Below are 13,220 nucleotides of genomic sequence, written 5' to 3' on the forward strand. Positions count from 1 at the left end.
CAGCTACTGAATTAGCAAAAAAGCTTTCTTCCTGAGTTTCTGAATAAACTCTGAATTATCTTGTGTTCCTTCAGCAAAGATGACAAAATTAGTAGCCCACAACCCCTACTGGATCACCCAGTTCTCAAAATTTCAGAAGACCCATGAATACAACATATTAAGCTTTTAATGCCATGAGTAGTTCCTACCTGGAGATTTTGCAAGAGAAGCATGGAACACGGAGAAGTTAATCAAGGCATATGAGGCCAAGAAGAAATTAGAAATAATTGGAGCAATGACATTCAGTTCAGCTGTAAAATGACAAATAAAAAAAAAAAGAAAAAGGACAGCAAGTCGTTATCAAAGGTATCACCAAATGATTTTGAAGATTAGAGAGAAATAATTCTGCTATAAAATAATCTTATTTTTTATATGTTCTAAAGAAATGCAGTTTATCATTTTTGCTGATAGAACTTTATGTCAATGATCTCCTATTTACTAAGTTATCTTTTAACAGTTAGGAAGTGTAGCTTTCAGTTTCAAAAATATAAGCACTACCAAGTGTTCTAGAAGCACTCTGGAAGCACATCTTATTTTTTCAAAATCATTAATTGAGAAAACTTCATTCCCAGAAGGGCTTGGATCAAACAGTGCACTAGTACACTGGGTTCTGAAAAATGACAGGAGATTTTAATATTATAAACCAACACTCTCACAACAGTGATGCTTACATGCCCATCAGTGAGAGAGAAAACCCTGATGCTCTCTCCTTTCCTCGAGGCAGCATGGTACAAAACATTTCTATGTGTATTCTCACCATCATAAAAAAAACCCCAAAAAACAAAACAAACAAACAAACAAAAAAAACACACACCAAAAAACCACAAAAAAAAAATCAAAATGCAGAATGTGCCAGCCTAGTCTGCAAGTTAAAAGCAGTGGCACAGGACTCATAGATGGACACAGCACAATCAGTTTGCCACATACAGAGAACCACATGTAATTAATTACACCTAGAGAATCTTCAGCAACAGCAGTGTCAGCCCTCAGCTTTACCATGTGTAACTTAACAGAAAAGCACATTGTAAATAATATTGCTCATGTAAGATTGTATTTTACTGAAGCTGTCATTATTAAAAATCTGAAATAAACTTTCATATTTACAAGATGTTAACACTGTCTCAAGCAAAGGATGTATTTCTATCTACTGATAGCACCTAAAGTCAGATAGCTATGATTAAAAAAAGAAGTGCAGTTCAAATTTACTGCAGCTCTTGACAGAGTTCTATTTAGGAGATAGAAGAAAGTAAGCCTCAAAATAACCAGATTTAGAATGCTGGCTTAGAATTAAGTTGTGCATTAGATCCCTAGGACCCTGTTATCAAGTCTACAACATGCACTGGGAATGCTTTCTAAAGGACAAAAGGGGATTGAGATTTACTAAAATTTCAAACTGACCAATTAGTATGAATCCAAGAGCAATTAAAAATGTTAGAATATATCCTCTCAGAGGTTCATTGTTCTTCCCATAGCCTTTAGCAAACATCTGAAATCCTGGATAAATGCTGTCCTTGCACAAAGCCTGAGGGGGGAAGAAAAAAAATAATCCAAGAGTCAGCATGCATTTTGCTCATGCCATCTTCCATTGCATACTATCTTTCTGAACACTTTCTGATAGTTTATAACTATCACAGACTAGTAATTGTAATCTCAACTGTCTTTGCTTCTTGATATTTTGCATTTCTACTATTCTATGCATAAGTAACATCCTCCTGCAAGAAGCAGATCTGCTCTTCTGTAAGTATATTTTACTTGGCTACTGCCTTACAATCACAGAAGTCTTTTTTTACAGACTGTATTTCCTCAGGAAGTGGAAAGTTTGCTCAATATACACACTAGTTCTCTGCTTCAATACAACTGACTCCCCACTTAACTTTTTTTAACCCAATTAAAGACTGAGAAGGAAATTCAATAGTTAAAAAGAAGAAAGAGCAAAATACACTCAGGAACCTCAGGAAACAGCAACAAAGTGTTCTCCCGTTCTAAACAACAGGTAATTAGAATGATACACTGATGTCATCTGCTATGGATAATGATGGCAGTATGTCAAGAGTCCCCTTCCAAAAATAATGACTCAAAAGTAATTATTCTTCAAAATATTACCATTTTCTTCCCATACTTACCTGGAAGATCTTAGGGGCACTCACAAGAGATGCTAATGCGGATGACAGTGTGGCCGAAAAAATACCTGCAGAAATCAGTGGTGCAAATCCTGACACCATGCTCATGACCTGAAAAACAAAATACTTTTTTTGAAATATGTAAAAATGCATACTACACAAACAGAAAAAAAATACTACACACACTTCACTTAAAAGCTGTCTGAATATCAGGTATTCATATAAATTAATGAACTAGAGACAGATCAGGGAATATAAATTTCAGGACAAGAGGTGGTGCCTTTTCACACAAAATAATCTGAAGCTCAAATTATCAAGGGCAAAAGTCTCCATGGGCTCATAAGAAGATTAGAAGGAAGTAATGGAAGAAGAAATACTTTGGAAGGTGTTACATATTCCAACTAACCTACTGCTGACTAACATGGTCTCAGAAACCCCAAGTGATAAAACATGTGAAGAACACTTTTCTCAGAATCCCCATAGTTTTAAGTTAGGCTTTTTTCCCCCAGTCAAAACCAGAAAGTCAAGACAAACTTGCTTCCTACCTCCCCAAGATCAAAGCCCAGCACATCTCTGTAACCTCAGTGACAGAAGTCAAATGTGAGCTGGATGAGTAATGAGCTGGTACCTTCCAGTACCTCAAGGGGCCTTAAAAAAAGAGGGAGCTTACAAAAAGTGAGTGCCATCCCTGCCCACGGCATGCATATTACAAGATCATCTTTAAGGTCCCTTTCAACCTAAACCATTCTATGACTCCACTCTTATGCAGATTATTTCTGTACCATAGCCGCATCCAGCCTTACATCTGTCATGTCAATTAAGACACAACTCTGTAATTAAAAAAATGTTCATGGTTTAATACAATACTTTTCTTTACAGAAAAAACAACTGAAGTTGCTTTAAGACAGACAGTGCTGAAGAATTTTAGTCAACAGACCAAACTAAACAGGGTGCTCTTCAAGCACAATGTGGTTTTACATCACTTGCACTGCTTACTTGCCTTTTTCACCCTGACCATCTCATTTAAATTATCAGGAGAGTGACTGAAGGAAAGCAAGAAAAACATGCAGAAGTCTCCTGTTTTAAAGTTTTTGTCACCTGAAATTGTAAAATTTTGCTGTCTAAATAAATCAGATGTTCTGAGACATAATGTATAGATGACTGATTAAGTTTTGTTTACTAAGGCTAAATTCATAGCAAAATTTAGTGGATTTCTCCAGACCAGACTGACAGTGACACCTGGGCCTCTCAGTCAGCTGAATCTGTGCACTGCATCAGGTTTCACAGTCAGTCAGTTCAAGGCATGCCTTGCATGAAAAGAGAAATTTAGTAAATGGAGTTTGCAAAAAATGAGATTAAAGTATCTGTCAGAGTATGTAACAAATGAAGGAGAGAACTTCCTGGAGCCTACATGCAAGTTTATAACCAAAACTAAAAAAAGACTTGCTAGGCCTATAATCATAGAGGAGTAAAACTAACAACACATCTGTGAAACTATCTCTCCTATACCCAAGTTTAATTTAATTTTACAAGCAACAAAAAAAGTTTGTTTTAAATGGCAGCTTCTAATAACCCTATATTATGTCACAGAATAAAACTTAAAGGTATAAATGCTTTACTACTATTGCAGAAAAACTTTTGCTATAGCAACATAATTAATAAATGCAGAATAATTTTTACAGAAGCAGTATGTAAATATTTTTTCCCTTCAAGGATGGCATAATCAATCTTCCCTTATTACAGAGGGAATCTGAGTACAAGTGTCCATTACTTTTTTTTCCCATATGTCCAATGTTTTTATTTTGATGCCTTCACTTTACTACACTTGCCTCAACTTGCTATTTGCTTCCGGCAATTGACTCATATTACATTCTCTCTTTCTAGGTTCTGTGCAGCCCCTCCAATTATTGACACTATTTTTGACTATTACACTGTTTTATAAATTTGAGAGCTATCCCAGCAAAGCCTATGCAATCAACAGTTGGCATTTTAAAAGCTAGTAAGTTATGCCTTAAGTTAGTTTAAGTGATTTTAGGAAGTTTCTCTAAGCTAGGAGAATACAGGGGGAACCAGATCCAGCAGAATCAGTTTGCCATGGTGTTAAACTCCCCTCCCTTCATCCCCAACACAATCCAGACCTCCTGACCATGAAACCAAGGAGCCCACAAAGGCAGCTACCCACAGCACTGAAATTTTTCATCCCTGCAAAATCATGCAGAAAAGGGCAGAGTGGCCCTGCAACCACTGGTGTGTTGACAAAGACATACAGCTCCTGCTGATAAGGGCCTCATTATGTTTGCCTGGCATTTGCAGTTAAGGCAGTTTCCTAGATTTCAAACATTTGGGTTCATGAAATACCGTATTTTGACTATTTAGTTCCTTGGTCCAGCACTATTGGAGCAAAACAAAAATGCTGTATTAAAACAACTGAGTTTCATTCTACTTTCAACTTTCATCCAAAGTTGAAAAATTATCTGCATTTTAATTACCCAAAGCTGTAACTTTCTGATGGGAGGCTCTAGGCTGAGCTACAGAGCCCAGACCAAATTTTTGAAAATACTCTTCTACCAGATGACAGTCTGGGCACAGAATAATCACTGAACAGAAATATCAGAAGCCTGTGAAGACCTGTAATTTACTGACTGTAACAGAAACTAAAGAGTTTCTAAACTAAAGATGGTCATCACTAAAGATGGTCTTCCTAGGCAGGTCTGACTAAGCCTGTCTCACCTCCTGTCCTCATTTAAAGTTCCTCATCTAGGATTTCCACAGGTAAATCATATTACAAGTCATCCATCTGCTGCTTGAACACACAGAAGCCCTGAGTTGATCCAGCAGAACTTCAGATCAATTCTCTGCCAGAAGAGCTGACTGCAGCAGAGTGTCCTGAAGGGATGAACTGAGAACACAGACTGGCACTTCCTGTCCCAAAACCTGCCTGTTTTCAAGATGGAAGAAAAATACAAGAATCTTCCCTCACCTCAGGGATTAATTTTAGTTTGTGCAGTATTTTTTCTCAGTTATTTACTATACAGAAAAGACCTTGAGAGGTGCACAAGCATAGACAACCTCCTTCCCACACACACACACACACACCACTCTGCATATGAAAAAAAAAAATCTGTTCTTACACCTAACAGTCAGAGATACAAAGTTGTGAGCAGTTCAGTTATGAAATGGACAAGTGTCTCAGTAGCTAAATAGCCTCTCACACAAACATTTTCCTTCTGACACCTGAGGCTGAGACATAAACCAGCAATTTCACAGAAAAGGTTCTCAAAACTACAACAAAGCAGTGGGGTTGTGAGGGGCGCTGCATTCTTTGTGCTGCCTCTGACTTTAAAAGTGACTTTTCTGAATTGACACCAACCTTTTTTTCCACAGAGAAGCAGAATAATTGGGGAGGCAGAAATACTCTGAAGTACAAGTAACATATATATTAAGAACCTTGCAATAGTCATGATTTAAGGACACAATCAGAGGAAACCAGTTACAGGCTATTCACAGCTGTACACCTGACAATATGTTGGCTCTTTTGAGCTTAAAACAAACAATGAAAAGTCATCAGATTTAGCAAATTGCTCAATCCCACATGAGAAATTCTGACGTTCTCTGAACAAGAACGAAGCTGATGACACACAAGATACGTTATTCCACTACAACAACTTCATTAGTGGATTTCAGCTCAATCTCTAGCCAACTTTTTGTACACTTTGGGCAAAGATGGGACTACCACAAACCAAGCTGGAATCAGTGAGCAGTAAGTTCATTGTCCTTGGATTCTTTCAAACCCTTACCAGTAGCTCATGAACAAGCCAGCTGGCTGTGGTGAAAGACTGTGAATTAACTCTTAACTTGTAGAGAATTTTCAAACACTGTAACATCATGTTTAATGAAAATTCATGACCTTATTACCACTAAAGAGGATGCTGTGATAAATATGTAAAACAGTATTCAACTGCGTATTTTTTTAAAAAATTAAAAATTTAGCAAGTAAATTACTGACAGAGGCTACCTATGATTACTCAGCAACATTACTGAAAAAATTAGTATATCTACCCCCACCAGTGAATGATGACATTCACATACCTAAAGAAAGCTGCAGCACCAACACCTAAATCTCAGCAATTTTCTCAGAAAAAGAGTAAATATTTATACCACCTGTGTATAAACACCTAAGGGTTTTCAATATGTATACATTCTTTTGCATATCAGCTAGAGTGTACCACACACCTATTACAGATAAAACTTGTATTTATGGAAGTGTGCGTATATAGCCAACAACCTTTCCTAAGAAGCAAGTAAAAAATCACAAACCAATAAATCCAAGGAATGAACAAACAAAACATTCCAGAGCAACAAAAAAGCCAAACCAACAGAGCCAAAAAAACCAACCAAGAAACTCAAAAGCAAGAAAAAAGCCAAACCAAAACAAAAAAAGCTGCACAGCCACCCTAAACCCAAAACAACAAACAAAAACAAACACCCACTAAAATCCCACCAAAAAAATCACCCAAAAAACCAACCAAAAAACTCGAGAAAAAAACCCCAAAACACCAAACAAACAAAAAAAAACCCCAAAAAATCCCAAAAAAAGCCCAACAAACAAACAAAAAAAAACCCCAAACACAAAACCCAATACACAGATTAAGGAGGAAGTTTCATACCTGGAAATTGTTCATCAGCCCATAGTGACACTCTGATCCTCCCTGAGGCTGACAGGATGAGAAGTCATAATTGAGTTTGCAGGCTGCAGTAGTGCAATTTGCCAGCTCAGTGACAATGGTGTCATTAACATTCCCTGTGGCATCTCGAACTACACAGGAACCTACAATGCACACAACAATAAAAAAAAAACATTAACTAACTGAACCTGAATTTAAGGATATGTGTTAATTCCTTTTTATGTAAGCATAATCTCACAGACCAACAAGAATACACCACTTTTAGTTTTTTTAACATGCTCCAGTACTAAGCCCATCTTCACTATGAACCACAAATACAAATACAACTGCTCCCTTGGCTGAAACAATCTTTAGTGTTTTAATATATCTGATTGTAGGAAGAAATACAAAGTTTTGGCACAGAGGAAAACCAGGTCAGTAGACTTGCAGAAGTTTAAGAGCACAATCTCTGAAGTGCCCAAGGCCAGGGACATTTGGGCTTGGAGCAGCCTGGGACAGTGGAAAGTGTCCCTGCCATGGCAGGTTGGCAACTGGATGGTCTTCAAGGTCCCTTCCAACCTAAACCATTTTATAGTTTTATGACTTTATACTTTCTGTTTTGCTAAACTTTCCTAAGGAGTGCAGATTTGTTTTGTGTGCACAGATGTTTGCAGACAGGTATCTGTTCTGCTGCAGTTATTTTTTTCCCAGTCGCTATGACTCAGCCATTAAAAAATAAATTTAATGAAAGTTTGTTGCAAGCCATTTCCCAATGTTTAAGTAAGCCATCCCCTATGTGACCATGGTATTTTTCAGCTGTTTTTTTAATGAAAAACAGAAATACAGTACAATTTCTCCCACATTTTTTCTATAATCATCACCTTAAATACTGTCTTCAGTTCATCTATGATTACTTTTGCTGATCAAGAAAATACTGGAGAAACAGCATTTCAGCCTGTAAGTGTTAAGAAAAACTAAAGAGTACTAAAAGACCACCAAGTCTTCTATTTCATGGGAGTTTTGTCTCATAGATGACAAAAAGTAGATCAGACCAAGCATTATTTAACATTTTATGGTCTAACAGTAGAGGTAATCAAACTGTTTGAATACCAGGAAATACTTCCAGGGACTAGAATTAAACAAGGAGTGGGGAAAAGTTGACACAGTCAATAAAACTCCCTTACTTTAATCTTTTAGGAATCTGAATAACAAGAGCTGCCTTGCAACAGAACCCCATGACAGCTAAGGACCTAAATTAATTACTTGCAAAAAGTAAGGAAAAAGGCAAAGATCTCTGCAAGTTTAAGTTTATTCAGTAATATTCCTAGGCATCTATGTATGTTGTCCCTCTTCCATGGGGGAAGTTAATTCCTAATTAGCTATGGCCATATTTAAATTCTTGTGAGCCATCAGAACTTGATTAACAGCCCACTGCAACACCTGGTCCCAGTAGGTGGACATTAATTAATCCTTCAACTCCTCATTTCTTTTTTAGTTACTTATTATGCCTAATTGGTTAAATTACAGTAAGTTTCCTACACTGAACACCTGTCTTATGCTTTTCTTGTGAGTATGTGGAGGAGCTGAAGTTTTTTTATTGTTTTATTGTTTAACTGGGAGTAAAAAGCTCTGTAAGAGGAAGATGTTTCCCTTTCTTCACTATACAAGTATTTTCCCCAGCCACTCAAGCAGTATATAATGGATTTGACAACACACTTCTCAGCTGAACTATTTGTAAATAACATTTTGTTGGTGATAAGATTGCAATGGCAGGCCAATTATATGGGACAACTCTAATTAAATACCTACAGTGCACTACCATAGCCCTCCTCTTCCTCATTTTGTCAAAATTTAAACTCAGCTTTGGCAGGACTTTCAGACATGCAATCAAAATATGGCAGAAAGAGACACGACAGTAGGAACAAACTTAATGTGGGCCTTAGTGAGAGAGAATGTAGAACAGAAGCCAGACAGGTAGGCTCTGTCCTCAGCAGAAGACACTTAGATAAAAATAACAATAATAAATGTTACTTTCTGTAAGACTCATCCAGAGAAGTTTCATTTCAATTTCTATTATTCTGGCATAATTTTCCCTAAAAAAGTCTTTAGGTCTTCCCTCCTGTGAAAATAAGGTTTCAGCTTTTCAAAGGCATTTATAAGCTTGTTCCTGCCAAAGTGAAACAGAGCTTTGCCAGGTTTTCAGCATAGTCTACAGCCATCTCTACTAAGTTATCTCCTTAATATATGAATTCCAGAGGTACTACAGCCTGCAGTTCAGAGTGTTTAATTTTACTAGTGCTGTAAACACCTACAGTTTGGCTCTTGTTAATAAATTTTACTTTCCTAACTACCGGAGGAAGGTCTTAATGCTACTCAGAACTTTGGCATTTTTGTTAAGAGCTTCCCTTGTTCTTAAAGAGATAAATTTAATTCTTTGAAATGTACCTTCCAAGATTTCTTAAGCAAATTTGCCTGTGAAATCTGCCTCCTCATGCGACCTGCATGTCTGCATTAGGCCTTTGCTCAGTTATGAAACTGCATACCAACATCTCAGTTATCTTTCTGAAATAACTGCCTAGCTCTAGCAACAGGATCAGTAATTTTCCTTCTTTCTTTTCTACTCAATTTAGCCTTCTTACTTACTACAGAGCATAAAAATAGTGAGTTAAATTCAGAACATCTTCCTTCTCTTCAGATATGACTAGTCTCCAACATTTACTAGTCCCTTCAACTCTTTAGTGACTAGCTTACCACTCCTCTGGGAAAGGAATAAAAGTATTTGTCCAATATTCCTAATCCAATGGCTCTAAAGGAGCTAAATTTCACTCACGATCTCTGACTCCTGCTGCCTTTTTCTAACTAGCAGAATTCAAAGCGTAAGTCAGTACACAGCAGAACATTTCTGATGAATCAATTCCACGTCCAGTTGGATTTGCAAACTGCTTCTTTTGTCAGTTTTTATACTGTATTTTTCATGTTTGGAAGCTGATCAAAGTATTCCATTAATAAGCGAGTATTAACAATAATTTTAGTCTTGTGTGGGCTGAGGTTCCAAAGGATTCAAATTTGGTAGCAAGAGGTCTACGCAGTCAATCTAATTAGGAAATGAGTGTAGCTCATTATGCTGCATAAAGCACAATCACTACAGAGCAACCATTTGGCAGAGCTACACTCCCACGTTAGCCAACAGAGGCACACTAGCAAGATTGGTATCTTTGGAAAGGAAGTATTATTAGTGGTAAGATCAATGGTACTCTTATAAATGAGAATTTCATTCAAAAGGCACCCCAGGTATTATGAAACAAGGTCTTTCATAGAAGAAAAATTATTATTGCTGTCAGAAACTAGTTTATGTGACATGAGTAAAAAAATGTTTCCAATCACAGGCAAGAAATGTGCATGATTCAATTACAATCCTGTAATCTTAAGGTTACTAGAATTATTTTATGCGTGGGAAAAACACAGTAAACCACTGGTGCTCTGCAGCAAAACTGGTATCAACCCTAGGGCAACTTTTACAGAGGATTTCAAACAACTGTGGGGTGGGAAAGACTGGGAAGAGAAGACTCAGATCAGTCTGTGATTATTTTCCCTCTTTACACAAGAACATGGCACTTCCAAAAGTGGGCTGATGAAAACTGAAGGCCTTTCTTGGTCTCCTCTCTAAGCTGGGGAATTACTTCTCAAGCATCCTCAGCACAATGCTGTCTGATCATCCCACAGCTCACTGCAGATATGTGGCTGATGATCATAATCCTCAACACAATACAGGTGTTTTTTCAGCAGGTATTTCCTGAAAACATGCTTTCCTAATCCAGGGATTATCCCCCTGCTAAACTGTAAATCCTTTAATGTAAATAACTGCAACAATGAGGCAACACCAACAGAAGTCATCTTTGGCCTGAAGCAGTCACTTTTCTTAGAAAAGCATCAGTTACTTAATGAAATTATAAAACCAGCTGAAAACTGCATCTCCCAACAGTGAAAGCCAGAAACCTTTGGCTATTACTTTCCCATGCAGGAAAGTCAATTACATAACGACTTTGCATAACAAATTACATAAAACCATATCAAAATACATCCTCGGAACGAATGCGAAAGGATGAAGTTAAAAACATTATTTACCTACAGATACTGCAATTCCTACGTAAACCATTGTAGTGATTAAGATGGCCAACAGCGTTCCTTTAGGTATGGCTGACTGAGGATCCTGAAAGAAAAACGTCAGTGGACAGTGATGACAGAGGTCAATGCACACTTGAGTGGTCATGAAGAATGTTTTTAATCCACTACTTACCGCAAGGTCCCCCGAGATATTTGCACCAGCAAGTATGCCAGTTGCAGCAGGGAAGAAAATAGCAAACACAGAAAAGAAAGTTTCCTCTTGTCGGAAATCCGGTCCAAAATTCTCCATGAATATGTCGGCTGCAGGAGAAGATTTAAGTCTGTCAATATTCACATGGAAGCTGAAGTATTAACCCATTCCAGCCACCATCAGGCCAGTCAGAAAGCTGACAGTCACAGGACGTTCTTAAAACTAAAGGCAGAACATTTAAGGCCTAATTCACCACTTCAAGCCAAACTCAATACAGTAAATTTAAGCAAATTTAAAGGTAGAAAAAATACTTAGCAGTATAATCCAGCTTTTTAAAATTTTATACTGAGTATTAAGCAATATTCAAGTTTTGACCCAACTGCAGAAGTTAGAAGAACTCAGGAACAAAGTCTCCATGGTTAAACAGGACTATAAGATACATTACATGTTTCATTTAATTTTAGCAGCTTGTTTTGCAAAAAAAAGGTATTGTTCACCATACTGTAAACTGTTCCAACATACCGTTATAACCAAAGAAACCTTTGGGCTTCTTGCTCTCCAGAGGAATAAATGTTCCTATGACAAAGTCTCCAATAGCAAGTATGAGGATCACCAGCAGGACTATCTGTGCCTGAAAACACAATGACTGCTGTCAGAGAGAAGAACTTGCTCTTTTCACAGAATCAAGTGCTCTGCTATAAAATGTAAATATTTACTTGATTCCAAATTCAGCCTCACCTCCTCAGCATGTTCTCTGCAAAAAAATGAGGAAAGCTGAAGAGAACTTGTACAAGGATTTCTAATTAAGAAATAGGAATAATTTGCAAGTTTTACACCTAATCAAAAAGGTTTATTATTAATAAATGTATCAAAATTCTACTTCTAAAGACAAAATGCTTAAAATTACTAATTTCTCTATATATAAGCCTTCCACAAGAAATGTATTTGAGGAGATTAAAGACATTTACATTAATATAGCCAAATGCAACACAAATGTTACTATTGCATTATTAGCCATGGTCATCCTTTGTCTTCTACTTTAGTATGTGGTTTCTAATAATTTTATTACATTCAGAGTAAACCAACTTTTGCTTCCTATTTTATGCAAGGAAATAGTTTATCTTGCTACATTCTCATGTTCTCAACCCTTACTTAGGAAACTGAATTGCGAACTACAACCATTATGTCTTAATTCCTACTTTAAGACTTCTTTTATTAGAACCTAGATTTTTAGTCACTTCTCAGCAGAACTATTATGAGCCCTACAAGTTGAACAAGAAATACTTTAAACCATCCAACACCTCCAAAGTGTGAACAAAGATACATCTAGGCATTTTTAGTATGGTTCAGGTTTTCCATTTAAATAAGCAATCACACTGCTGCTATCTTTTGGGTTATTTGATTCTTAGAAAGGAATGACAGTAGCTTGGGGGAAGCTATTCCTTTTTAAGGCCTAGAATCAGGAATTAATACACAATATCACTGCGGCATTGTTCATGCCTACAAAACAAAAGTTTTCAGTTCACACAGCCTCTCAGGAAAACAGGGTGGAAGAGTGATAAACAGAGCAAAGTTGCCTGGAGAAGACTGAAAAGCCCACTTGAAGAAAATGGGTTGTGCCCTGTATTTAAATCTTATTAAAGCCTCAAGAATAGGTGAAAGGGGTGAGGATACAGCTGGGTGCTTACAGAAGTCTTCAGTAAGACAGAAACAAAAACATGAAGTTATCACAGAGCAATTGCCACAAGTGGATTTTTTCAGTAACTAGCCTAGGCTTCTTCCTAAAGCTAGGGACGTTTGCTGACTATCACACTTGAATTCCAAAGTCTGGAAGAATGGGCTTCTAAGACTTCAACACAAGGAGCTGAGCAGTAAACACTACAAACTCTAAAAAAGCCAGCACACTTCCCTGGAATCAATCCCAGTCTCTCTTCACTTTTAGATTTGGTTCAAAGGCATTATTATGGATTCTCCTGCTTCATTTTCCAAGGCATTCTCCAAGACATGGATAAGGCATAGGAGAACACCACAGATCAAGATGGAGACACAGGTGTTTTGCCATGCTAAGTTCTATGTTAGCCC

At 37.2% G+C, this 13,220-nt stretch overlaps 1 protein-coding gene across 2 annotated transcripts in view; it reads right to left on the minus strand.

Annotated features, from left to right (window-relative positions):
• SLC12A2 (solute carrier family 12 member 2) overlaps positions 1 to 13,220 on the minus strand; it is a 51,886-nt gene that overhangs the window by 16,520 nt on the left and 22,146 nt on the right. For both annotated transcript variants that reach the window (XM_021551879.4, XM_021551880.4), the window contains exons 7-13: positions 11,661 to 11,769; positions 11,121 to 11,248; positions 10,949 to 11,033; positions 6,827 to 6,987; positions 2,163 to 2,270; positions 1,438 to 1,561; positions 189 to 290 (exon numbers count right to left, since the gene is read on the minus strand). In XM_021551879.4, the coding sequence (XP_021407554.1) occupies positions 189 to 290; positions 1,438 to 1,561; positions 2,163 to 2,270; positions 6,827 to 6,987; positions 10,949 to 11,033; positions 11,121 to 11,248; positions 11,661 to 11,769 (817 nt within the window). The remainder of the gene's footprint in view (positions 1 to 188; positions 291 to 1,437; positions 1,562 to 2,162; positions 2,271 to 6,826; positions 6,988 to 10,948; positions 11,034 to 11,120; positions 11,249 to 11,660; positions 11,770 to 13,220) is intronic.

This window comes from Lonchura striata, chromosome Z, assembly GCF_050655825.1.
Source record: "Lonchura striata isolate lonStrDom1 chromosome Z, ASM5065582v1, whole genome shotgun sequence".
Taxonomy (NCBI): domain Eukaryota; kingdom Metazoa; phylum Chordata; class Aves; order Passeriformes; family Estrildidae; genus Lonchura; species Lonchura striata.